The 25749-nt window shown below is 42.9% G+C and overlaps 2 protein-coding genes across 2 annotated transcripts in view; one reads left to right on the top strand and one right to left on the bottom strand.

The window, feature by feature from the left end:
- NGEF (neuronal guanine nucleotide exchange factor) overlaps positions 1 to 8903 on the bottom strand; it is a 38916-nt gene extending 30013 nt beyond the window's left edge. Inside the window, exons 1-2 of the mRNA XM_086468326.1 lie at positions 8636 to 8903; positions 5102 to 5216 (exon numbers count right to left, since the gene is read on the bottom strand). Coding sequence (XP_086324452.1) covers positions 5102 to 5216; positions 8636 to 8903 — 383 coding nt within the window. The remainder of the gene's footprint in view (positions 1 to 5101; positions 5217 to 8635) is intronic.
- The window catches only part of NEU2 (neuraminidase 2), a 32977-nt gene continuing 7264 nt past the window's right edge, over positions 37 to 25749 (top strand). Inside the window, exon 1 of the mRNA XM_009947393.2 lies at positions 37 to 101. Coding sequence (XP_009945695.2) covers positions 37 to 101 — 65 coding nt within the window. The remainder of the gene's footprint in view (positions 102 to 25749) is intronic.

The raw sequence follows: 25749 nt of genomic DNA, 5'->3' as shown, positions 1-25749 counted from the left end.
CTAAAAAGAGAAGAGGCAGTCCAGCAGATCTTATTAATGAAAAATTTCCCAAACCCTTCTAGTCAGTGGGAGTTTCACACCAAGAAAGGCCACAAGATGAGGTAAGAAGCACTGTTTTAATCTGAACTAACCAAATTTGTGGACAAACGTGAAGTCAGTAATAGATTGGAGTAATGTTATACCTAGTCAAAGATATTTTCATACTTCAGGTTCATTCAGGTTCTCTCCATTCACGTGTGGTTTTTAGCAGTGTTTTTGACAATGAGTGCGTCTGTGCAATTTTATTCCTGGTTTTTGACTTTTTAGTGGGAGATTAGTGGAACTCCTCATCCCTAATATTTTTAGATCTTAAAGGCCAAGAGCACATCTGTTCTCCTGAACCTCCTTAAGCTTTCGTCAAAATACCTTAATTATATCTGTTGGGGCTGGCAGCCTTACTGATAACTAAAAATGTTCAGGACTTCCTATTATGAGATCCTTACTTTTAGGTCCTTCTAACCTTTTGATGTTCATAATCATCAGGGTTACATTTTTACTTACTGATTACCTGCCATAGACAGGTTGGTTTTTATAATTAAAAACAATTAACAATTTCTTAGGCTTAGGAAAATATTATTGGATCCCTATTAAAGGAAAACAGAAAACCTGTTTTTATCCTTTGAGAAGCTTTAGTTTCTGTTGAAAGACAAGTTGAAATTTGGGGTTTGCCAGGGCTTCGTCCTTGCCACACATATGAAAATCCATAGAAATTATAGGCCCTTTTGCACTCTCTGTGATACACACAAACTTTAGACTTAGATTTTAGCATCTACTATCCCTGAGCAGCAGCTTACAGAGAGAACATGTGCCTTGCTCAGGGCTGAGAGAAACATTTCTGGTATTGAGCTGTAAAAACTGCCTGGTCCGGTTCTAGGCACTGTGAATAAATGCCATTTCTGCTGTATCCTCAGTGATCCTTGTGCTGGGTCCAGGCAGCATGCTGAGAAAACTACTTGACTGAAAAACAGAGGAAGCAAGACTCAAACATGAAGAGGGAGGGGTCTACTTCTGGACTGGGAGACTGCTGTGAAGAGAGGAACTCGTCCACAGCTGGGTGCTTTGGGAAATGGTGAGTTAGAAAAGGTTGTAAAATGCAGCACTGGAGCTAGGAGGAGGGCTGGAAGACTAAGATTGTATGAGAACCCAAAGGGTGAAGAGCCTGAGAAACAGCAGGACACTGAGATATGAGCTGCAGGAGGGAAGAAAGAGGAATAATGTGTCTGGGAAATAGTAGGCTGAGGAAATTGTGTGGGAAATTACAAGTTGAAGCTGATAGAAACTGAGTGAAACAGAGATTCGTTGAGGACCTGAGGGTCAAGGTATGTCCAGATGAAGCAGATCAGATTGGGAGAGCTGGAGGGCAAAGCCTGGACCTTGCCAGGTAATGAAACCATGATTGGGCTGAAAAACCTGACAAGCAGAGACTGGATGGAATAGGTGGGCAGACTGGGATTGGGAGCTCCATTGGTTGCATGCTGGAGGGATACTTAATTAGAATTGTGGATGTTATTGCTTAGTGTTCTGTATGAGCCTGTGAAATATGAGTTTTTGACAGTAATAACATTTTAATACCTACAATGGCTCATTTTGCTGAAAATGTTATTAGTTTTTAAAGTTCTTCTCCCTGCAAATACTGTTGCTTTTAGACTTTTTAAGATTCAGATTGTACAGAAAGAGGGATAGGAAAAAAATTGTCTGTCTGTCTATCTATCTATCTTTAAAAGAGTAAAAAAAATGTTGTAGTGTGACAAAATATAAGGTTTGGTCAACATGTGTTTGCACCAGCTATTCCTGACTTCACCACTTGCAAATTGAAGCACCATTGGCAGCATATAAGAGGTGACTAGAAGAAATTTATTTCAGAAGTAGAAAGATACTGCTCAAATATGGTATAGGACCTTTTGCAATACAGGTCCCAGCGTCTCTAGAGGATTTCCCTTTTGGTTCCCCTTTCCCCCCTTCCCATTTTCTGGTTAAGTCAGGCTATAAAAGTGTGCCCTCTGCTGCCTCGGACAAATAGTGCTGTGCTAAGGGATGCTAACCCAAATTCACACAAGCATCTTTCAGAGTGCTATGCTGTTTTACATGTGTACTGTTTCTTTCTAATACACGTTTGCACGAATTCGAAGAAGTTTGATTCCCTCTTGCTGCTGAAGGCGACTATTTGTATTCACTGTGGTAGTACTTCTATTCTTTGAGCTCAGATCAAACGTAATCAAATGATTTTTAGATGATCCTCATTTCTCTGTATTGGAGGTTTCATAACCAGGCTAAAGAAATAGTTTGCTCTGCACTGGTAGACCAATGACCTTGCAGTGAGCTTTGCAACATGAAATTTCACACTGAGTTTCGCTTCCACCGTATCTAGTGGCCCCTAATACAGACATACCATTTTTGGAATCTGACTCAGGGGGAAATGGTAGGTAAATAGTACAGTCGTGCTGCTAAAACATCTGTATTGTATTAGAAGTGAAGAGAAGTCAACGTCCTATTAGCTGGCATTATAGAGTAGATGCTGATTTGTGAATCTCCTTTCTAGGGTTTGGAATGACTAATTTGCTGGTCTCTGTGGAAGCTGCTTTCAGCTCAGGCTGACAGTTGCGGATGGACACCATGGGTTGATGTTTTTCTGTGATGGCTTTCTATGATCTCAGTCTGCACAACTGCTGCCACTCTGAAGCTGGAAGGACTGATCACAGTGGGAAAGAGCAGCTTTTGTTGAGTTCAGTTCCTTCCAGGTCTTTGCATCTGGTTACTCTGAAAAACAGAAGTTGTGCTGGAAGCTCAGCACTAAAATGTTCAGTGCAAGTCAGCCAAGTTGCCAGGAAGTGGCTCGTCATGCAAGGCGTTTGGATCTTTGTACAATGCAGAGGACTGGGAGGGAGCCACGGGATGTTGTGGAGAACTCTCAAGTGCTTAGGGGGAGCTAAGGATTGCAGAGGAGAAAGGTCATGGGAAAAAAATAATTTGAGAATAGTTAGGCATAAAAATGCTCTTAAGAAGTATCTTAAGATTTTGGAACACCAGCAATAATGTTTGAGGTCATCTTGTTTTCAGACCTCAATGTTCTGAAATCAATTAACTACTCTACCATTCTCAGAGCTCTGAGTGACACCGGTGTGTTTGAAGAGGCCTGTGGTGCTTTTCCTTAATCAGTGTTAAAGTCCATATCCCATCTGAGTACAATGCAGAAAATGATTCCTTTTCTTGAGCCATTTACCACGTTCCCCAGCTGTATTTACTTCTTGTCCTAAATTATGTAGCATGGCTGTATGTGAAGTGACATCCCTACCTGTGAAGAACACATTTGCATCAGACCTGCTGGTTGTCTTCATGCAAGGAGAAGGGATTGTGCCTGCCCAGCCTGACCATTTATGTAGTTGTTGTAGGACGCTGCTCAATGTGAAGAGATGCAGCACTGATGCCCCACTTGCCCTCAGGGCTGTAGTGATTCGCTCTTGAGAACCCCATGGACCTTCCCAGTGCTGGGCAGAGGTGCTTGTGCTGTCCTTTCTGCAGAACTGCTAGCTTCTGCTTTCAGAAGAACTCTTAGTTGACAAGTACCAGGTTTATTATTTTGGGAAGAGATTGAATGCATTTCTTGAGACCAACAATAATATTTTAGATGTCTTATCTGCACAATGGCTTGTTTTCCCAATAGAAGGGGGAGAATAGTGATTACTGCAAATAACAGCAATATTCTTGGGCTCCTGCAGGCTTTTCACAATGCGTATTTCTAGTGGTTCTCTTATAAATTACAGCTGATCTTTTGGAGAAGGGAAGAGGAATACATGGGCTCAGTGTGAGCTGGAATTCTGGTCTCATCCTCTGTCAAATTTCTCCGCTCAGTTTCAAGAGACGATGCCACTCAGCAGCATTGCCTGCTTTTGGCAGACACATGACTTTGCACGTTTCAGAGCTGCCTAAGTGGCAGTGTCAGGATGTCAGAGACTGGCAGTGATGATTACACCATGAGGAGAGGAAGACAGATGGGTTTGACATCACAGCAGACTGTAACTGTCTAGTTTCATATGCTCAGTTTAATGCCAAAGGGCAATCGATTTTAGCTAGGGCAATTAATTTATTTAAATCCAACTTGACAGTTTGGCTAAAATTTTTTTACTGAAGAGGACTCCAGCTGCCTGGGAAGGCACTATGCATTACACCAACACAGCTGGGCTCAGCGATTAGGACCACACAGTGCAGTATAATCTTTAGAGGGCAAGTGTTTAGCACTTTCAGCTTGATCTTCTACAGTACAAGTAGGGACTATCTCATAGTTACATGCACAAGAGATGAGGAGCTGGAGAGGGAGTTTGGGAGAATATCTCACTCATATATTTACAAATGTAAGGCTAGGTAGCTGCTCCTCTCTCTGCCTGGCTGCAGTGGCAAGAGAGCAGGGGTGAGGGTAAATTTATGGGCTGTGGGATCAGGACCTTTTTCTGGACCTGGGTTGTTCAGAGATTTAAGCCAAAAAAGGCTACCTCACTGAAAGCCTCTGTTGCCTGTTAGTTCTTCAAAGTAAACAGCAAACAGAAAGTCAGAATACTTTAGAAAGCATCTTTGTGTCTACTTCTTCAGCTATAAAATCCTCTTTTCCACATGGGGTTGTATAACAGGCTCCTGGAGAGCCCTCTGGGAAGGCCGAGAATAGGATCACCCTTATGTTGGGATGTTCCATAAGGAAATGCCCGCAGGCTCTCCTTATTCTCTCAACAAGCTGCTTAAGGCAGTCTACTTGCTTTGCTTACACCACTGGGTGATCCTACATCACATTCCCTTTTTTCCATCTTCCCCACTGTTTTCTTGTTTCCCCTTTTTCCTTCACTGTCTTCTCCAAACTCATACTGATAAGACCCCTTATACCACGACAGTAGTGGTAGACAATATATATCATTAAGACTGAAAACAGCACTACAAGTCAAGGTGAGAAGGCATGGATCAGAGCTATAGCTTAGTCGAGCTGCCCTCCCCAAAACAAGCATTCTTTCTCTGACACCATTCCCACTACATTCTTCAGTGGAGGCACGGTGAATACCTTGCGTGTGCACTTCCTTACCTTTGGATCCATAGTTCGTCTAACGTTGTCTTATTGGAGTTTACTGGAGATGGCGATCCCTTATGAGATAAAACATTCAGAGGCTCTTTGACAGGCTCGTTGTTTTTGAGTGAACCTGTGACATAAGAGAAAGCCAAGAGGGTGTTAAAACAGTCGTTTTCTTAAGGGTCATCTTTACTTTTACTGCAGGCAACAGGAAGACCACAGACACAAGGACAGCTATGTTTTAGCTTGGATTTTCGAACAAAATTGAAGTGTCATCAGCTTGCATAGTGCAAGATTGTACAGCCTTTGTCACAGCTGCAGATGCAATTGAGAAAAGGTGAAGGCAGAGAAATGATATCAGTCATTATGTATGTGAATAGCACTCTCACCACTGAAAACAGTGATTTTCAGTGCAATTCCTTAAGCAGAAAAAGTTTAGCTGGGTGTGCCTGTCCATGCCAATATTTGGTTTCCCAAGTCAAGGCTTCATTACTGCTCTGCTTTCAGGCACACAGTAGATGTTCAGTTTACTGGATAAATCAAGGCTAGATTTGGGTGAGACAGGAGCTTTACTTTTAATTGCTTCACCAATTTCCCTCAGATGAACCTTTGATCCTTTCACAGGGAGCCAAAGTTGTATTAAGTCCATGGCTTACTACTGCAGCTCTTGGCAGCAGAGGATGCATCTCACTTTTCAAATTAAACCTCCTGTTGTCTGAGGCCTGTTGATAAATGGCTTTGTTGGTTTTTATTAGAAATATTTTGGTCTAAGTCATAATTCTGTTTGCGTTTCAAACTGGTGACAGCACAGACAGGTCAATATTATGACTGAAGACAGTTTCTGATGCACCCTTTTAATCAATGCTAAGGATTTTCAGACAGAAAGGGTGAAATCCAGACTCTTAAAACTCCCTAAAACAGTGCCAAGGGCTTATAAAACACTAGTTTGAGTTATTTTCTTTGCCTTTTGAATAGTTTAAACATTTTATCCTTCTGTCAGAGGAGAGTGCTTAAAAAAACAAACTCTTTTTCCACTTAAAGGAAAGCATCTGTTACATTTTACAGCTCCTGGGATACAAGTCAAAGCTAGGCTGGTGCAAAGGGTGCCTATATAAAAGCCTTTCTCTCTGCTGGATATACATTCTTTTACATTATTTTTCTTGTTCTAGTTTCTTGAGTCTTTATTTTTCTCATTTTGTATCCTACTCTGTATTTTCCCCTGTATTTTTCCCTCTTTTACTTACTTCTTTTCTTTCCCTTTCCTTGCCCCCAGTCATTCCCTAAGCAAAATGATAACAGTTTAACATTTGAGCTTGAGGTAGACTCTTGGATAGCTGCTGTTCAAATGGATTTGAAGTGAAGATAAAAGAGCTCACCCATCCCTTGCTTCCATGCACGTCAGCAAATGCTGTCAGAAGTTCCTGCTACAAATGAGGCTGGTGTAGAAGCACCCGCTGTCCAGTTTCGGGGAGAGGCGATGGAATCAGTGGAGTAGAGAGGGAGGGTAGAAGAGCTGCTTACACAATCCTAGCTGAATTTAAAAGGTGTAGCTCTGAGCTGGACTAGCTACAGTCATACTGGAGAAAGAGCTATTGCTTCGAGCTCAGGTCTGCTGTACGGACTGGAGGAAAAGAAACGTTTCCAGAGTGTCTTGCTGAACAATTGCAAATATGGAAGAAAAAGCCCTGTTTGGAACAGATCCTGTTTCAGCAGTGGTAACACATAGAGGGGGGTGTGGGAGAGAAGTGCAGGTCAGCTTCTGTGGATGCTCTAATGAGCTGCTAAGAGAGAAGCCCTTCTTTTAGCTTGCCTTTCCTCAATGACACTGGCTAGACAGTACTGATGTCCTCCTGGGCCGTTGTCCTGATGCCGTGATGCTGCAGATGTGTGAAGAATGTGTGACCTTCTATGCTGGTCCAGCTGCAGTGGCATCAGCAGATAACAGGGGAGAGGGCCTCCTCAGCAGCGGTCTGGATGCTGTGACGCTCGGGGAGCAGGAAAGAGGGCGAGTCTCTTCTGTGCTTGCTCTGCAGCAGCGCTGTGGGAACGTGGTGAGAGGACGGCTCTTCTCTGGTCCTGCTTCTGCACTGGCAGGGTGGAGAGCAGCTCTGCTCTGGCATAGACGATGTTCGGTTTATCCACAAACCTCATTGCAACAGTAGCAGAATATTAAACAGGAGCTCTTTGCTCTGCTGCTGTCTGCTTGGAAACTTGGAGAAGGGAGGGAACTTCCCCTCTGCCCATGCCGCAGGTTTGAATGGGCCTTTATACTGCTGAAATATTGTGGCTGCCTTGGCGAGGCAGGCAGGAGACACCTATTTTCTTGGGGATGTTTGCCAGACCTTTATTTTGATGTGGAGGATGTCTGTTCTTTGTTTTCTTAGAGAACTTGGTCTGCTTTCAGGAGCTGAAGCCTGTGCACTTCTCTACTGCATAACAAAGCAGTAGCTTTCAGTGGCTTGCATAGCACTCTATCGTCAGGAGTAGCGTTGTATCATTTTGACTCATGCAGCTAGCCAAAGTTCAGAGTCCAGTGCATTGTTTCTGTTAGATTATAATCTGAAGATAGGATAGGTGTCTTCGCTGTCGTTCCTTTTATTTACAAGGAGTTATAACATCCGGTTTCTCTGAACACTTGGGAGATGGAGATGAAGCAAAAGGCATTTTCGGTGTTCACAGTTCCAGGTCTTGCTCACTTAGCATTTAGATTAAAACCACTTCCAGTTTTTTCTTGCAGCCCTGTTTCCAGTGCTTCTGAGTGTGTTGCGATAGCTCCTTTCCTGGCTCTCCCTTCAGCTTCTCATATCTTTTTCTTGTTTCTTTCACAGACAGCTGCTCAGACAAGGTGCCAGCTCAGTGAAAGCCTGGCCTTGCAGTCATACTCTGTACTGTTCATACTCAGAGGAAGCAAACTTGTTCCATTTCTACTGAAGCCATGGCTGGGTGCATGTATGTTCTGGATGGTGTTCCTGTTATTTCAGCCTCCTAGTTCAAACGGAGCTTGGCTGTTTCTTACAGCTGTCTTCAATGCAAGGTGGAAGCAACCGCATTTTCAGAGAAGTCTTGCTCCCCTCTTATAACAGTCCATTGCAATTTCCACAGGCTTGATCCCTAAACATACTGCTCTGGTTGAGTCTGGCTTACTGTTTCCTCTATGCATTGCTCAGCTTGTCATACAGTTACTTGTATAGATGTCACTACTTTTGAATGTGTCCTTTCTGTATGCTAAAGAAGTTCCTACTTTGTTGACAGCTTCCTGTCTTTCCCCATTTAAATTCTCTTAGAGACCAGAGGGGTGGCAGAGCAGAGTCGCACATTTGTTTAGATTCTCCACCTTGAAGCATGTTTAAACATCCAACCATTTTGCATTTCCAAGCTGAGCAAAGAAGGATGGCACCCCTCTGTGAGCTGTGCCATAGGGGTGTTCTGTAATGTGCCGACCGCTGAGCCGCTTTCTACCTTCCCTGTCCCTTTTCCAATCTCATCAACTCCTATAGTTCCTAATCTCACTGGAAAAGGAAGCATAATGCTGTTTGGGTCAGTACTCACCTGTAGCATGCCCCATGTGCATTGCCTCTCTTGAAGTCTTTCTTTTCCCTCTGCTTGGCAGCCTCATGGACCGATAGTACCTGGAATTTCTTTGAATGGCAATGTAATGTGTATGTGAGTCCCTCTCCTGGGTCATCGGGTTAGCACCTTCTGACTCTTCCTCACCTTCAGAAACTGAACCTGACTCCCTCAGTACCTGCTGAGAAAGGCCCTGCTGGAGCCCACTGGTGGAGAGTCTGCGGGCGGCTTCTCTCCCGTGCCTGTCCATGGCTTCCAGATCTTGTCTCTATGGCAACTGAGATGATGGATCAGCAGCAGAGCAGCAGAAGGCAGGTAGCCTCCACAACTCCATCTGCTTTATCTGAATTAGAGATGGAGATGGACAAACAAAACACAACAAAACAGGAAAAGAGAGGACAAAGTTCTGGTTAGGTCAGAGGCTGTAGTGCATTATCTGTTTAGGATAATGAGGACTTTCCAGGTTTTTTTGTCTGAGATCATTCTGATATCATCACCTTACAAGCCTTATTCTAATGTCCTGAACATTGCTTTGACATGCTCACGGTTGTCCTGCCATGACACATTGTAGTGCTACAGATGATGCTGGAAAAATGTCGTATTTGCTTAGTTGATAACCACTCCCTTTTGTCACTTGTGAGCAGTAGATTACTAGCTGGTTTAGAGTGGATACAGGTAATGGCCTTGTCCTTGTTTTTGAGGGTGAAAATGTTACAGAACAGAAAGTAGAAGCTGAAGAGAAAGCTCTGTTAATCTGCCTATTATCTGTGTACTTCTCCCTGTAATAGAAGAATTAATGCCTTTTACAGGGCTGGGTGTCTTCTAACACTTATTAACACCACTCACTCCTGCAGTGCAGATAAGTGAAGAAAAATCCTTAACTGTTGAGAGGTGAAGACAGAAGAGACAAGATTATGTATCAATGGAGTCTAGAGAGAATTGATTTTGTTTCCCAAATGCCCTCAAGTGCCAGTGTACCCACTCAGTGACATAGGGGCTTCAGCACAGGGGTCCTGTTGCTCTGTGTGTCAGTACATGGACTATGCCAGTACTCCCAAGTATTTTTAGAAGGCAAATCACTACAACAGCAAAAAAGCAGTTGAACCTTCAGCCTTTGCAAGACTGGGTAAAATGTGAACTGGTTACTTAAGTGTTCACTGCTGGCTTTGTCTTGTTGAATTCTTACAGCTGTCAAAGCCTTTCTAAGTACATAACGTGATTTTGTGACTGATGGGGCCTGTCATGAGTAGTAGAAAGAGATGCTGTATAGGAAATGTGAATATAAAAGTGACAGTTTGCTGAGAGAAGGGCATAAAATAATGCTATAGGTTAGTCATTAGATGCTGTTTTGAGAAGTGATACGTATCACTGGTTTGTTACACTACAGTATATCCAATATACAAGATTCTCTAGAAGGTTAGTGTCTCAATTTTTGTTCTGGGTCTTCTGCAGTCTCTGTGAATCCATGTGTGCCACAAAACTTTTTCTTGCTTGACCGCAGGGTCACTTCAGCTGACCCTGGGACATCAGGGACAGTGTGACATCATCTGTGAATCCTCTGCTTTCCAAAATTTTTGAGGGCCCTGTGTTTTATCCTTATGAAGGCAGGATCACTACCTGAAATCGTGTGCTGGGCCTGAGTCATTCTGCTCCCTGACTCTGCAAATGAGAAAGTCTGCTTTCTCCTTCCATAATCTGAACGACATCATGCAGCTTATAGCTGCTAAATTTGGATCCTGACTTCAGTTCTGCCAAGACTTTTGGACTGTTTGGAACTGGTAGTTGTTCTGGGACTGATTCCAGTGTTACTGGAAGTATATGAAGGACCCATTTGTTGGTTGTGGTGTTAAGTTCGGTTTGTAAATTACTCTGAGGTATAGAGACTCACTAAGCCTGTTTCTGTTTCTGTGGTTCAGCGAGACAGCAAAATAAAAACAGCTGCTGTTGGATATGGCTTGAAAAGAAAGAAGAGGCTATTTCTTTTCCTGTGCCTTTCTTGCTGTCCCATGACTGAAGCCCCAAAGGCTTGGTCCTTGCAACTGTAATGGAAACATTTTTGTTAACACAATTAATATTACACCTATAATCCTTCCTAACCCTAAACTCTGAGAACCGCTTGTTTTGTATTTATTTCTCTTCTATAAACTGTTTTATGCCTTGCTGCTCGAGGAGATGAATCTTTAACAGTCTTCCCTTTGTCAAAGTTCCTACATGCTTCAAGTGGCCACCCCTTGTCCATGTTACTCAGACTGGGGCAGAGACCTGTCTCTCTTCTGTGGCCTTTGCAATGCCAACATAGCTTGCAATGCTTAGCAAATTGCTGATGGTGTTTTCTTGAAAAATGAGTTGAAGTTTCCACATGAGCTGCTCACCAGTCAGGAGTAATTTCAAAACCATATAAATCTCCAAAGGAATCACTAGGCAAATAGATGTGCACGTGCATGTGTGTGAGAGTGCATGCAGGCATGGAGAAGATTGTTTTCCCCTTTCACTTGCTTGGTGAATATGAAAGTACATGGGTGTTGTTGCTGGGCTTTTACAAAGATACTGGGAGAGAAGGAACGTTCTGCATAGCTAAGTGAAACTCACTCTGCTGGGTTGCCCAAAGACATAACTATGTATACAGTAGCCCTGTCAAACCAGTGTAGTTATTTTTGCCAGATACACTTTTTTAGGTCCATAGGAGGAATGAAGGGTGTCCATCCTGAAGTTAGCTTGCTGTCAGGCTACCAAACAGTCCCTAACAAACAAGGTATTTGACCAGAAGTGGATATAGCAGTGGATGAAAGACTTCCAAGTTTTCTAGGAGAGGCAGGGGTGAGGGGGCACTTGTTTATTGCAGTGGCTATAAACAATATGTATTTTTTTACTTTCTTCAATGAAGAGTTCAAGAACAGAATGTATTTCTGAAGGCAATGCTTCTGATTCCAAAATTGATACTTTAAGAAATTATTGAGAAACCATTTACTGATATGTCAATCAAATAGTCCTGGCTCTTGCCATTGCAAGACTAGGGATGAGTTTAAAGGATACATTCAAATTTAGTATTACATTATTCTGGTAGCAGTCAAGCTCTTCAGTGACAGAGGCTGAATGATTCAAGCAGGTGTGGACCTTAACTATCCCTGTCTGAGTGTTTGTAGTGAATTTTTGAAGATGGTATTCACCTCTCAGTCACAGGTAGGTGACTGTCAGGTTTTGTGTCAGGAGTAACCCATCCCAAGTATATTCACATGCCCTCTTGAGATCACATGTCTTGCTGCAGTGTCACCACCTACCTGAATGTGCTTTGCAGGCAAACATACTGCCCCGTAGTTCAAGAAGACCCAAGTATCAGTCTGTAGGGAAAAAGAGAAAGATGACAACAGTAAAACCAGCAAGTGATGCACATACAGTAACACTAGAGATATGCATTTTGACTCACATAATTCAGCCTCCAGGAATTTGACTGTATAGCAATTTTACTTGCCAATGTAAAAAAAATGGCATTTACCAGCAAATACCATAATTTTGTATGAGAGCAGTTGAACTTGGGGACATTAGGTAAAATGCTAATAGAAATTATAAAAGCAACTGAGGTTCCTAGAGCAGTGTGGACCTGAAAAAGGAGATGTGTATGGGAAACAGGGACCACTGCTGGTTCTGGGGAGGGTGGGACTGGATATGTTTGCAAGGCATGGTCTGGCTGTGGGTTCCAATGACTAACTGCAGGTCCCTACTGTACAAAGAGAATGGGCTGGTAGGGATTCAGAGGGTATCAGGTGTATCAAAAGAGCAACTCCTTTTAATCAGTTAGATCTAATCAAAGATGAGAATGTTTTTAGTAGAAGAAGCTGCAGCCTGAAAGCTGAGATTGCAGCTGTGTAGACCTGCAGGTATTTCAAATGGGTTTAGTCTGGTCAGAGTTTGATCCCAGAGTCTGGAGCAGGAGGTATCCTGCTGATCACCTCTTCTTTTTTGCTCATCTCGCGACATGCCAGCAGGTGCAGCTGCACGAGCTGTGGTAGAGGCAGGCTGTATGGTCTGTCACTGGTGGCAGCCCCAGCAGGCACTGGTAGCAGAGGGAGACGCTGGGGGCTGGCAGCCCCGGAAAGTCAGGCTGCCTGCCTCAGCCGTTGCTGAAGCAGGAGGGGTGCACGCGGTGCTTTAGCTGCTGGGAAGAGACACCTGCTTTCCCCACAGAACCTGCTGCTCCACATGCCCTGACCCCTCTCTCAGCAGTAGTTTGCCAGGGCTCCAGCACAGCACAGCAGGCAGCTGGATCATGGCCGCTTTCCTGCCCCTGGCAATTTGCCACCCCAGGTAATCGGCAATTTTGTTATGCCTGGTGCTGGCCATGAGTAGACAGCCTCTGTCTCTGGAAGGATTTCTGCTGCACACTCCCTTCCACCAACATGAGGCACTCGTTTGTGTGGGACTTAGCTGGCTCCCCGCACTCAGCCTTCCCTGTGATAGAAAGAGTGTGGTAGGATGAGACTAGAGTCTCTGCTTGCTGGTGGATCCAGTGCTTCATTACCTTACTAATTCCCCTTTAAAATGGGGCAGTGTATTGTCTGACTGAAAAGTGTTACTACAGCACTAAGAAGCTATATACTTAAAGAATGCTTAATGATTTTGAAATGAAAAATGCTCAATTTGCCAGTGTTACAATGCTGTTGCCTAGTCTGGGAGCATAATGAAGATTGCTTAATGAATATTAGAGACAGGCTGAAATCTCCAGCTATGCAACTCAGGGATGTTTCAAAGCAGGAAATAACAGGTATGAATACAACTTGACTGTCTAGTTGTTCTGTATAGGGGCATACAGTCACAGAAGATGAATTGCCCATGTCTGATTGTGTAACGTGTCCCTACCATCATCAGGGACAAGGTAACAGTATTGATGTGCCTGGGTGGGCACACAAAATACACAAGGACTGTGTCCTGCCAGAAGGCAGGCAGGTGCTTTCAGCACAGAGGGCAATGAACCCCTACACTGAGTTACCTAGTGGAGTGTTAGTTTTGCCACCACCTTAAATCCATCCATGACTGGATGCCCCTTTAAATTATGTATAGCTCAATGGAAAGTTTTGGGGCTCAATGCAGAAATGGCTGTCTTGGTTGTATGGTTTTTATGCTGTAGAAAGGCAGAAGGTCATATAATCTTTTCTTCCCTTTTTATGTGTTGAAATTGTTTCAGGTATAAGCCCTATTAATGACTCATCTGGAAGGTTTTGCATGCTGAATGTAGGAATGCACCTTTCATGTATATTGGATGAACCAGATGGAGCTCTTTTAAGATAATATTTTGTCTTCAAGCCCTCATAATTTACATGGCTCCTTTAATATTTCTTCTTTAAATACAATCTGAATGTACATGCAAACGCCGATTTTGCTGCATGTTATCAGTTTCTTTCTAAAATGCTGTACTTATTTTGAAAGTCTTGAGCAAACTGAAAGCAAACCTCTGCCTCCCACAGCCATCAGTCCCCTGTTACATCTCTGCTCGTGTATTAGCCATTGATTTTTCCCCCTCTTCCCTGGTTTCAAGTGGAGTGGAATGTCATCTCTAAACTATTTCACTCTGCATCATAACAAGGGGAAAACAACTCTGTGGGGATGGGGCACAGTCCAAGATCCAGCAGCAGGCCTTACTCATCAGCTGCCATTCTTGCTCATGTGGGTGCTGATCCCTTAAGGAGTGCCACGCGCGGGTGGGCCCTGCTGAAGGCACTGGGGATCCACACAGGCTCAGGCCTGCATTTGCATCGGGAGATATTTCTGTCTGAGTCAGGGGAATAGTAACACCCACAGACTCAGCCCTAGGCTCTGGCAGATTTAGCTCTCAGCAGATGTAGCTATGAATTCATTTAGCCTCATCAGTGGTTTAAGCTAATGCACAGACTTTAAGCCGGTGTGAGTGAGGCACTCTCATGTCTCCTGCTGAGCCACCCCTGCTGCAGGGGGACTCACTTCCAGCAGAAGGATGCACAGGCAGCTGGGGATGATAGCACCTTAACCTAAAGGCCTCAGAGCCCTGAGCTGCCTGACTGTATGTGTGTTTATGTTTTCATTGTTACTGGCTGGGATGACCCTCCTTGGAAGTGTTAACAATCCTGGCCCTTTCTTTTAGGTGGTGGTGAGAGACAGTAAAGCACGTGTCCCTGTCTAAAGCAAGGTACATGACATTTCACAAAGGAATTTGAACTATTTAGGTGCAAGGCCAAGGTATTATTTGAATAAGGCACAGGGGTGGAGAAAAACAGGAGGAGAACAAGAACAGACTGACCAGAAAGTGAGACACAGACCAAAGAGGTTCACAGCAGAAGCCAGAGAAAAGTAGACAGTATGTTTGGGGATGCTGGCTGAAAGGATATCAAATTATTTGACCCCACACATTTCCAGAAAATAAATATTTTGTACTTAATTTGTAAATGAGATTGAATTCCAGCACCAGCCGTCACAGAATCAAGCTGCAACTACTCCAATTTTGAGGTAGTCTTTCCGGTGAGAAGGGTAACAGAATGGCTTTATTGCTGTGATTTAGTGATGATACCTTATTTATAGCAAGCAAAACCAAGAGAGAATTATGCAGTTCATTACATGCCGTGACAATAAAATCTTTATGTCTTGCACATAAGTTACAGAGAACCTGTTTTAGAAACACTTCAGAGACTAAAAATAAATACAACGGATCCGTTTAAGCCATATGCCTTAGACACCATGAGACCAGGTGAATGGGGCTTGGAGAGAGAAACCAGTACATTTAAAATGGCTAAAAATTACTCAAATGGCCTTGCTAGGTCTAAAAACGTTTCCAGAATTAAGTCTGGCATTGTGGGACCTTTTATGGGTAGAGGTAAGTATACCTGTGTAAACAGACGCAAAATGAGTGTGTCCTATAAATGGTTACTTACACCTGACAGAAAAGGATACATGCCTTCACACAATTCCCTCTGCATGAAACATGGAGTATTTATAGCAGCTACTTCGTGTTGAGGAACTAATATATATCAATATATACTTAATGAATAACACTAAATAACTGCATGTTTTTCTGCTGCCAGCATGATTTATCTTTTGACTGTTTACTGATTCTTTGTTAACTAACACAATTATTAAAAAAATGTGCTTTCTTGTATGCCAGTAATAATTGTCACCTCTGCTCAATCCATGCATCTCAGAGTTGTCCAGCTCTACCCCATTGCATTCCATGCTTCCTCCCCTGGGTCTTGTCTAGTAGACATAGCTATGGGCTATAGCTAAGATGTTAAATCACTCCCCCTCTGGAACTATTCTGCATATGTGTGTATGTATACATATATATACATATATAAACACATGCGTGCTCTCCAGCTGCATAGGGGGAGTCAACCTAATTTTTAAAGCATACAGAAGAGCAGAAGTGGAAATCTACAAGCCCTTCTGGTTTTCATTATAAGCTCTTAAAACTAATTAAACAAAAAACTGACCTTATTTTTATTCTTTTCCTTAAATTAGTGCGCATGCAATGGTGAAAGTACATCCTTGCTTGAAGATTTTGAGAGAGTCCTGAGAACTAAAATATATAAAACTCATCCTGTTCCTCTGACATCACTGACATATCTCTCTATACTAAGAAGTCCTGCCTCTAGAGGAAGCCCCCTTTCCGTTTCCTGCTGGTTATGGAATGTTGTTGCCTCTGATGCCATCCCATTTCTTATTTCTGCTTAGAAGATACTAGTGAAATTGTTGCTAACTAGCTGTAGTGTAAACCTCATGAGGTTTCCCAGGCTTATCCCTGGAAGGTAAGTGAATAATTAAAAACCAAATCACTGCATCTCCTAGGCTGTGGGGAGCACTATCAGCTCAGGGCTAGGTGTGAATCACAGGACATAGCCTCAAAGCATAAGATACCAATGTACTATGCAAGTACCCAAGAAGGCTCTCAGCAGTCTGCCTGGTGATCCCTCCTGTTTTACGGGGTTGCACATGGGAGTTGTGAGTCCTTGTTCCTTTTTGTTTGTTCTCTTCCATTTGGACCATGTGAAGCCTTCTAGCCATGGGAAGAATATGCAACATAAAGCTTACACTTAAAAAACTAAAGGACTCAGGTATAGAAAGTTTAATCTACGATGAAATGATTTACTCAAGAACACCCATATGAGAAATAATGTCCTGGGCATAATCTCTTGCTGAAAGGAGAGAGATTTAGTAATTCCAGGATACTTAGAAAAGGAGGTTAGCAGATGTCTTGGTTGAAGCTTTTCGAGATAGACCCATTAGTAAGCAGACAGGCCCATTGTTGCTAGGGCAGGCAACACCTGTGCTGCTTTTGGGGAAAAATATAATGATATCCACTTCTATTTCTAGATTTGCTGGTTGTGTATGAGACACTTCTTATGGAAGAAATGAGCATGGGTGGTTATTTAACTGCAGAGAGGTAAGAACTCAAAGGGGTTTTTATTTGAAAGCTTCCATACAGAAGCAGGGAAAGAAGAAGGCTGATTTTGTTGATCAAGGAACAGAAGAGCTCTCAGTTTTTCCTCCCTCAGTGGTTTTTGGGTGGAGGGTCCAAGGAGTGCCTGTTTGGTGAATCTGCTTGCAGATTTGTAGCTGCAAGGGAGCCAGAAGTCAATAAGACATCAGAATCCTGTTAGACTGGTTTCTACTGGTTTGAAAAGCCATGCGGGTTTGGAGTGCTGCTGTGCTAGGCTATCCTTGTCAACTACATCAAGCTAATTTCAGATAATTTCAAACCTGACATAAGCTGATACTATTCTTATAGCTGGTTACTCTGATTGCACGTGAGTTTAGTAACTCAGGAAAAATACTAGACAGACAACTCTGGAAACTGTGCAGCAAACAGCATCCAGTCATGCAAACTTCCCCTCCAGAGGGGCTTTTTTAAGCCCCAGGGGAGGACACTGGCAGGAAGGGAAGCTTGCAGGACTGCAGCTCCCAATGCAGAGCAGTCTCTTCTGTTCTAGTACTGCAGTACTAGCTCCGGGCTTAGGCAATCACATCCAGAAGCCACCCCTACTTGCCTGTATTTTGCCAGCTACAGCACTAGGCAGCATTGCACTGTAGAAAAACAGGGACACATGCAGTGCTCTCTGGCTGCATGTGCATCCACAGTAAGTCTTCATTTTTTTTTTTCAAACAAGTGACATGGTCTTCTCAACGATGACTCTGTAGCTCACTTTACCCAAGTGCTGTGAAAGACTGGCAAACCTTTCCTTTCAGACCTTTCCTTCTAACAGCAGTTGCTACCCTCCTCTTTATCCCCAGTTTTTAAGCATAGAAAGAGAAAGGCTGGGATGGGAATCTCACGGCTGTGGCACTGAATTTGGTCCTGTGAGAGCAGATGTCATTTCTCAGCTCTGCTGCAGTTCCCTGGGCAATCTTGAGCATATCAGGGATTTTCCTGGTAAAAAATGAACCAGTTTGGGTATTCTCTCTTTTTAGATTATTTTTCATTTGCTATTTCCTACATTTCTGTCCTCAAGTGAAAAGCACACATTTTGTCTAATTTCTAGTTCCTCAATGTCCCTGTTGCTTTTCCTAAATTTTATTTGAGCTAGCTGCCATTTCTCCTAAGAAAGGGTCCTTGTTTCAGGAATTGCTCCTTTTTGGAACAGCAAAGTCCAAGTTTTGCAGACTGAGTAACATGCTAGACCTGTTTTTGTCATAGACATCTGTTTCAAAGATGATTTTGGCTTGGAAAGAGAAGGCGGGGAGGAGATGAGGTTTCTAGATTGTTTTAGGTTTTACAGATTATTGTCAGTTTTTCTTATTTTAGATCTAATGCGACTGCTTCCATGGGGTGCTGCTTGGAAACATGAAATATTGCCTCCAGGCATTATTGTGGCAAAAATTATAATTGCCTATAGAAATCATAGAACAAGCTACTTCCAAAAGGAGAATTTGAGTGAAAACCCCAGGCATTGGCCACATACTCAGAGACAGGTAATGGTAATTATATAGTTAAAGCATTTTACATTGTCTTGCAAATGTCCTCCCCAAATTATAGCAGTGTGGGATACAGGTTGTCTCTGGGCTCTTCTTTTCTGGCAATTACTGTGGGGTTTCACACATATTCCTGTATTTACAGTTGGTCATAAAGTGGATTGGATTTATCAGTCCCAATTCGAGGCTGGACAAAATCAGACATCAATGAAATTTCTGTCTCTTTCTTAAAATGAATGTCAGCCAATTAGTCCTTTCTGCAGGTTCAGCGAAACATTTTAAATTCTTTCAACTACTTTCAACTAGATCTGGAAGTGGCAGCTCCACTATAATGGTTGAATCTGTTGATAGTTTAATATCTCGAAAGCTACCTTGTTCTTATGAAATTTGAGTCCCTGTGTACTTTGTGCATTAAAAAATATACATAATGGCTGGGACAGAGTTCATTGCTACACTGGATACACACCAATTGGTCTCCTGAGAGTGAAAGGAAAGATTGGCTAAGGGGAAGCATCAGCCTGGGGTTAGAAGGAAAACAGGCTGGTTTTCTTATTTCCTGTTTATTTTATTTATATATATATTTTAAAGCAAGATCACACATAAACATTTGCCAGGAAAAATCACAACTTGTCCTGCCCCTCGAAAAAGACACACAGTTTGGTTGGTTGGTTTGGGGGATGTTTGCTGTTTAGTTCGTCACATTAATGCCCATTTTGTGCCCGCTGGGTCTCCTCTCTTACTAGGCTTCCTCCCTGAGGTGGTTTTTATGCCTGTCAAGCTGTGCCAATGGTGTCTTTCCTCTCTGTGAGCCAGTATTTCAACAGTCATGGCAGGACTCCTTCAGTGTGACTTTGCTTGTAGAGCAAAGCCGGTTCCTTCATGGGCACTGGATTTGTGCCTTTGGTTGTGGTCTGAGGTTTTTTCCTCAGACCATTCCTCTTCCAGCATCCCCCCAGAATAGGATTTTACTCACCTGACAGTCTAGGGGTGAACCAGTCTCTCATTTGCCATCGGGATGAGGTATGTCCAACAAGTTGGGACTAAACTCCCTTACGTTGTTAGAGATTTGCAATTCAGTTGTGAATCCAGAGGCAGGTCAGTCCTACAGAAGATCCCTGTCCTTCAGTCCTGCTACCATCTGACAGTTCTGCTTTAGAGTGAAGTTTCCCTCAAACTTTGTTTGCTCAGTTTCCAGAGTCACAGCAAACATAATTTTAAAGGAACAGCTTTCCCTTTACTCAGATAAGTTAGTACAAATATGCCCTGAATGTCCTTTGCACTGCTTGTGCCAAAGGCTTAATGACAGGGCATTGTTAAACCTCTCATATAAATCTTTAACAACTGGGTGAAACTTCGGTCCAAATCTGCAAACTCAAATAAGTGGAAATAGTAAATGGTATTTGCTTACACTTTTAAGGCCCACTGGCTGAGGAACTGCTCTTGCTGTACATTATTTACAGCTATTTGAGATTAAAAGACCTAAATGTTTATGACTATTTTTAGGTTGCCATTTTTTTAATTTCATGTGTGTTCACATACCTGGGCACTGGGGTGGATGTAGCAGAGCCAGCCTGCTTTTATTTTGAGTTTTTTTATATCTGTTTATCCAAATGCCTGTTATAATTTTCTCCCTCGAAATACTTCGGTTTCTTACTCAGGTTGCCCTTACATTTGCCGTTCTCTCCACTGGGCTTGCTTGCTATTATCTGAATGTCTTTCTGTGGACAGCTTAGGGCCCAGTGTTTCAAAGGAAGACAAATAAGCCTGTAATTCCTGGAGATACTATGCAGTGCTATACTTAAGAGAGAAGTTTTCCCTCGTCCTTGGATAACTCACCTGGTGTTTTTAAGCCTGCAGTTTGAATAACTCTTACAAAAAGCATCATATCACCTTCTGAATTTAATGCTAGTCTTTCATTTGATTTTTTTTTTCTTTTTGAAGTTCACTGACCTTGCCAAGTGCCTTGCTCATCTCAAAATATTTTAATTGGTCACAACATTACCCTATTCCTTTTAAAATGCTGCTATATGCCCAGCTTACTCCGTGGAAGGCCAAATGTTCACTGAGTAAGGCTTTGGTTAATCTGAGGTCAGTCATGGTCACTAGTGTCAATGTTCCTTTACATCAGCTGAGGGCCTGGCCTGCGCATAGAAGGCTGTCAGCAATTAATCCTGTAATGGTTAATCAAGGTCATCATGAGACCTGTGCACTCTTGGTCTGTGAGCTAGCAGGACACAGGAATGAAGGATGCACTGGATTTTGGGCTCCTTTCTGTCACAAGAGTAGCTCCAGGGTGAATCTAGCTAGCCTTGTGCTTCAGACTTGCTTATCTGAGTGTCCCAGCACTGGCAGAGTATGTGAAGCAAGGGACTCTGGTTTTATTGCATTTTCCAGTCATTAAATTGCTCCAGTGACTCCTTCGCAGTGTTGCTATTTTGAGGGCTAAAAAAATTCTGCTTCTACAATCCCCTTTTTGTGTGTAAATCTCACCACCTCTTTTTCTTTACTTCCCATGGATTGTGCTGTTTGTTTTGTTACAAACAAAGTATATTTATTTTTTTCTGTTCCAAATGGTCAAAGTAAACGGAAAAATGGTGGAATGTGTATCATAGGCAGGCTGTTATTGGATGTTTTCTCTGACAGAGTAAGAAAGCTTCCCTGTGACAAACCCATAACTCACTGTGGAGTGTCAGAAGGCTTACAGGTTCTTTATGGGGTAATGCTGCTGCCCTTTGGGTTGAGGGAGTATTTTTTTGATTTTGCCCAATTCTTTCCACAAGGAGAGGACCTAAGTTGTAACACACTATTATTTACTGGGAAAGAGGCATGGGCAGCATGATTCTTTGCTCACTCTTCCTGTAACTGAAGTCAATGGAGTGTGAAATGATACGAACCTGAAGCATACTTGCTTCTCATTCCTGCTGTTCTTACAGCTGGTAATGATAGTGAGGTGCTGGTTTCAAATGTGCACAAAGCCTCATTTCCTTAACTAGAAATGGAATTAAAATGGTGGATCTTTCCTTGTCCAGTCGACCCTATTTCCTAAAGGGCTCTGCCATTACCATTTGCATATTAGAGCCATTATTATTATTATTACTTTGGCTTCCCCCCCCCCCCCCCCCCCCCCAACAGGGCAGACTTTCAGTCAGACCCCAGGTCTATACGATTTATGTTCTGCACAAATGAAATTATACCATATTCCCTAATGTCTGGAGAGCAGCCCATAGTGTTTTAACTGAAAATTGGCAAACCCGTATAATTGCTCTCTCTGGTCTAACTCCATAGAAGACCTCTTGATTTTAACTATAGCTGCCTGACAACAGCTGCTACACTGTATATCATAGCAAAAATACTGAATTACCTGAGCCAGGCTTGCCTTTCTAATAGTGTAAGGAATCAATGGATTCAGGTTTGAACATTTTGCAAGGGAAATACACATTGATAATTTTTAATGGACTAGATATCACTCACTAAATGTAACCTCTCTTTTTTTCCTAGTGATTTCTTTTCACATATGCTCATGAGCATCAGCTTCTGAATTCATTTTCTTAGCCTTCATTTGCAGGTATTGCTATATCTTTCCTAAGAGGTGGCACCTGAAATTGAACATGGTCCTCCAAATGCAAATGCTCCATTGTTCAGTATTCTGTCACTATATTATATTCTGCATTATTTTTATATCCTCTTATTAATGCACCCACATACCTCATTTGCATTTTTTAACCTTTTAAAAAGCATTTTCATTACAACAGATATAAGAGCAATGAAGTAAGTGTGGAACAATAGAAGTATAGAGCTTGATTCTCCTCAGACCTGTACCCATTTTAAACTTTGCTGGTGACACTGATTTTGATTTACACCAAAAGGAAAGAGGGAGGATAAAACCTAGCATGTCTACACTGAGACATCCATTTTTGATAGTTAGCAAGGAATGGTTTTGTAAAATAGTTGCAGCACACAATATGTTGTTTGGAAAAAGCACTTTTATCAGGAAGGAGACTTTTTTGCAAGTAGAGGAGTGTGGTATGGGCTAGTGTCTAAAGGGCAGTGCTGGAGGCCTGGATGCTAGCAGTGCTTGGCAGTGGCTGTGCAGGGGAAGCACTGCAGGGTGCCCATGTGTTGTGTGGTCGTCCTGCACATGCACTGGGGTTCACCTGGGTTAACCTCACAGCAGGCCTAAGCTGTACATTCTTCATTTTGGAAGGAATTTTAACCATTCTAGGCTGTGACCCTCTGCACAGCCAAGTCTGATACCTGCCCTAGTGAATGGGCTGAAGGCAGGGCACCCCAGCTGGCTGTAGAGGAAGGTGGGGGCCTTGCTTGGAGAGAGGAAGAGATGATGAGATGGAAGGTGGCCAGATGCACAGCCACTCTGCCACCTGTGAGCTGCTAACATAGAGCAGGGAACCATTGCCACCACAGCAAGCCACATTTGGGACTTCCCACTCTAAGAGGAGATGTACAACCAGTTTTAAGCTGCAGCTGGGCAAGGTGATTTCTGTTAAACAAACGAGCATTTATGGGTTGTCTGGCTGAAGAAGCAAAGTGTGTGACTCAGAACACCACCTGAGTAACACTGCTGTGAGCCAGGGAGCAGAAAAAAGGTGAAGAAATCCACAAAGCAATAGTTCTTGTCTGGCTTTCTGGCAGACTGAGCCTTAGAAGCCTCTTCAGTGTCTCTCTTCCTTCCTTAATTGCTTCTGTTTTATTTGACTGTGGATTTTCTCCAGGAGTCACTGTTAAAAATTATTATCTGGTGGATATCAATGTCATTGTCTCTGGAGGGGCTTTTCCTCACGTTGACTATTGTTTGTTTCCAGGTAAAGCAGTGAGATACAAATGCCCTCAGGCTTCTCGTGTGACGGCTCAGTTAAGGCAATACTTTACTTGCCCGGTTAGGCAAGGTTCATAAACATAGGGTGTGGTTTTACGACACAGATCATTTGCTCTAATGGCTAGCTGCCAGTCAGAGGTGAGTCTGCTCCTCCTGTCAACAGCTTCATGCTCCTACTCTCCTACTGCAGATGCTGCTGCTTGTTTGACTCTTGCTGATGCAGTCTAGGACAATGACCTAGCAGAAAACTTCACTTTTTTTTTTTTTTTTTTTTTTTTCCCCTGGATTAGTTTTCTGCCAGACTGACATCCTCTGTTGTCTTGCCAAGGTAAGATGAGCATCAGTGCTGGAAGAAGAAGGGATACAAGGTTGCTCAAGAGACAGGAAAGATAGTAATACAGAAGCATTATATTAATTCGGTTGGTTGGTAGCTTGGTTGTAAATCCACACGTTTGCAACTCCCTATTTGGCTTGCGCAGATCAACCACAACTGCTATCAAATGAGGAGACTTTTCTTCTTCTTTTTTCATTTCTAGGAAAATCTATTTGCAGGGCTGTTATTTTCATTTTTTCAGATCACTTCAAAGACAAGAAGCACTAATAGCGGCAATGGAAACACAGTAGAGAAGGGGGGAAATCAAGAGAAACAGCCAGGACTGGGATAGGAAAGGTCATCTCTGACAGCAGTAGCAAAACATTCGATCAGTAGCACAAGATAGCGTGAAATCATCTGCTTGGGTATTGCAAGCAGCTGCAGGTGCTGCCTCTGAGACAGCCAGGGCACAGCTGAGAGAAGGGGTGATGCCGTCCTCTTCTTCCTCAGCTGGGACCCTAGGCTTATACTCTGCCCTCTCCCCATGAGCTCATTGACTGCAGCTGCCAGGATGGTTTGGCCCTGGTAACTCCTCCATAGAGGCTGCTGGGAGCTGCATCTGCATGCACCAGCACGTTTTTCCTGTACCGCTGCCTGAGGACTCCTGTGTTAGCTATTTCTTTATCCAGAAACAGCACGCTGATGGATTGGAGGTGTGTGGAGCCAGCAGAGGAATATGTCAGATTATCACAGCACCATCACCTGCTGGTTATAACCATTTTCTGGGTTCTTTTGGTGAACTTTCCCAGAGTTCAGGAGGAAGCACTGGGAGTCCGCATGCTGGGACCAGAGGAACTTTCCCCTTCCTAGCACAAGGGGACAAGAGGACCAATGCTGAACTGCATAACCAGGAGAAACAACAGCTGTTCCGCAGTGCTGTCAATCCATGCTGGTAGAAATATGCCATTTAATTACTATGATAATTTAAAGTCTTTACTCAGTGCTTGTCCGGCTCAGACGGAACCTCCCCTTATATGCAAAACAGGTTTGCTATTTAAATGTCAGCTTATGTATACGTGCCAGCTGCTAGCTTTTCTTGGGGATCCGAGACAGCTGGCGTTGCTGCCAATATAAATAATTTTGCAGGTTGGAGATTATTTGGTAAGAGTGTGGTGAGCCTCCCTTTTATCTAATCCAATAGGAGCAGGGTTTTTTTTTTCTCCCCTTTGACGTGACTTCCAGGAGACACAGAGTGAAAGAGGTATTTATTTTTCTTTTTTTTTTTTTTTTTCTTAAAAAAAGCCTTTTTCATAACTGTGGACATTGCTAGGAATTAAAAAGGTAAATAGAACATTTTGTAGGTTCAAGTAGGAGTGCAGGTTGTATATTCCTCCACCAAACATGTGCTAAGAAAAATAATGTTGCTTCATGTAATTCCTCTCTAGTGCTAAGAAAACCTGCGCTTTAAGGCACAGGAGCTACAGCCAGGCTGAGCCACAACGTTTTAAAAGCAGAACTTGGTTGATTGTTTAGGAAAGCATGTAGTGGGGAGGCTGAAAATCCCCTTGTAAGTGCGGTGTGAAGTTTTTACCACAAGAAAAACTTTCTGTTTCTAGTGTGGTTAAAGAGTTTAATCCAATTTGCTGCCAGTTTAAAGTAATTCCAGTTTTGTGCCTTTTCATTTTTGAATTCTGAATGGTTTAGTTTGTTGTTTGACAGGTCTTGCTGATAACTCTCCTTTCTGATTTTACACTGATGGTGATTTATTGTGCTAAATAAATGTTTGCTGTCTGGCTTGTTAAGAAATCCCATAGCCTAGATTTAGTGTAGGAACTGGTCTAGGCTAGAGATGGAATGTTCTGATGCTGGGGTTTGGCAGAAATAGGTACAGTCATGCTCTTTAGGTAGGAGGGAAGGCTTGCACACAAGAATATGCTGTGTAGCAAGTATTCTGGAAGCAAACTGGATCTCCTATTTCTTAGCCCTATATAACAGGAACGTGGCTACTCCTGGCCCCCCTCT

Source organism: Leptosomus discolor, chromosome 7, assembly GCF_034619465.1.
Source record: "Leptosomus discolor isolate bLepDis1 chromosome 7, bLepDis1.hap2, whole genome shotgun sequence".
NCBI lineage: Eukaryota > Metazoa > Chordata > Aves > Leptosomiformes > Leptosomidae > Leptosomus > Leptosomus discolor.
The sequence above is the reverse complement of the archived record's forward strand: the minus strand, read 5'-3'. Positions and strand labels throughout refer to the sequence as shown.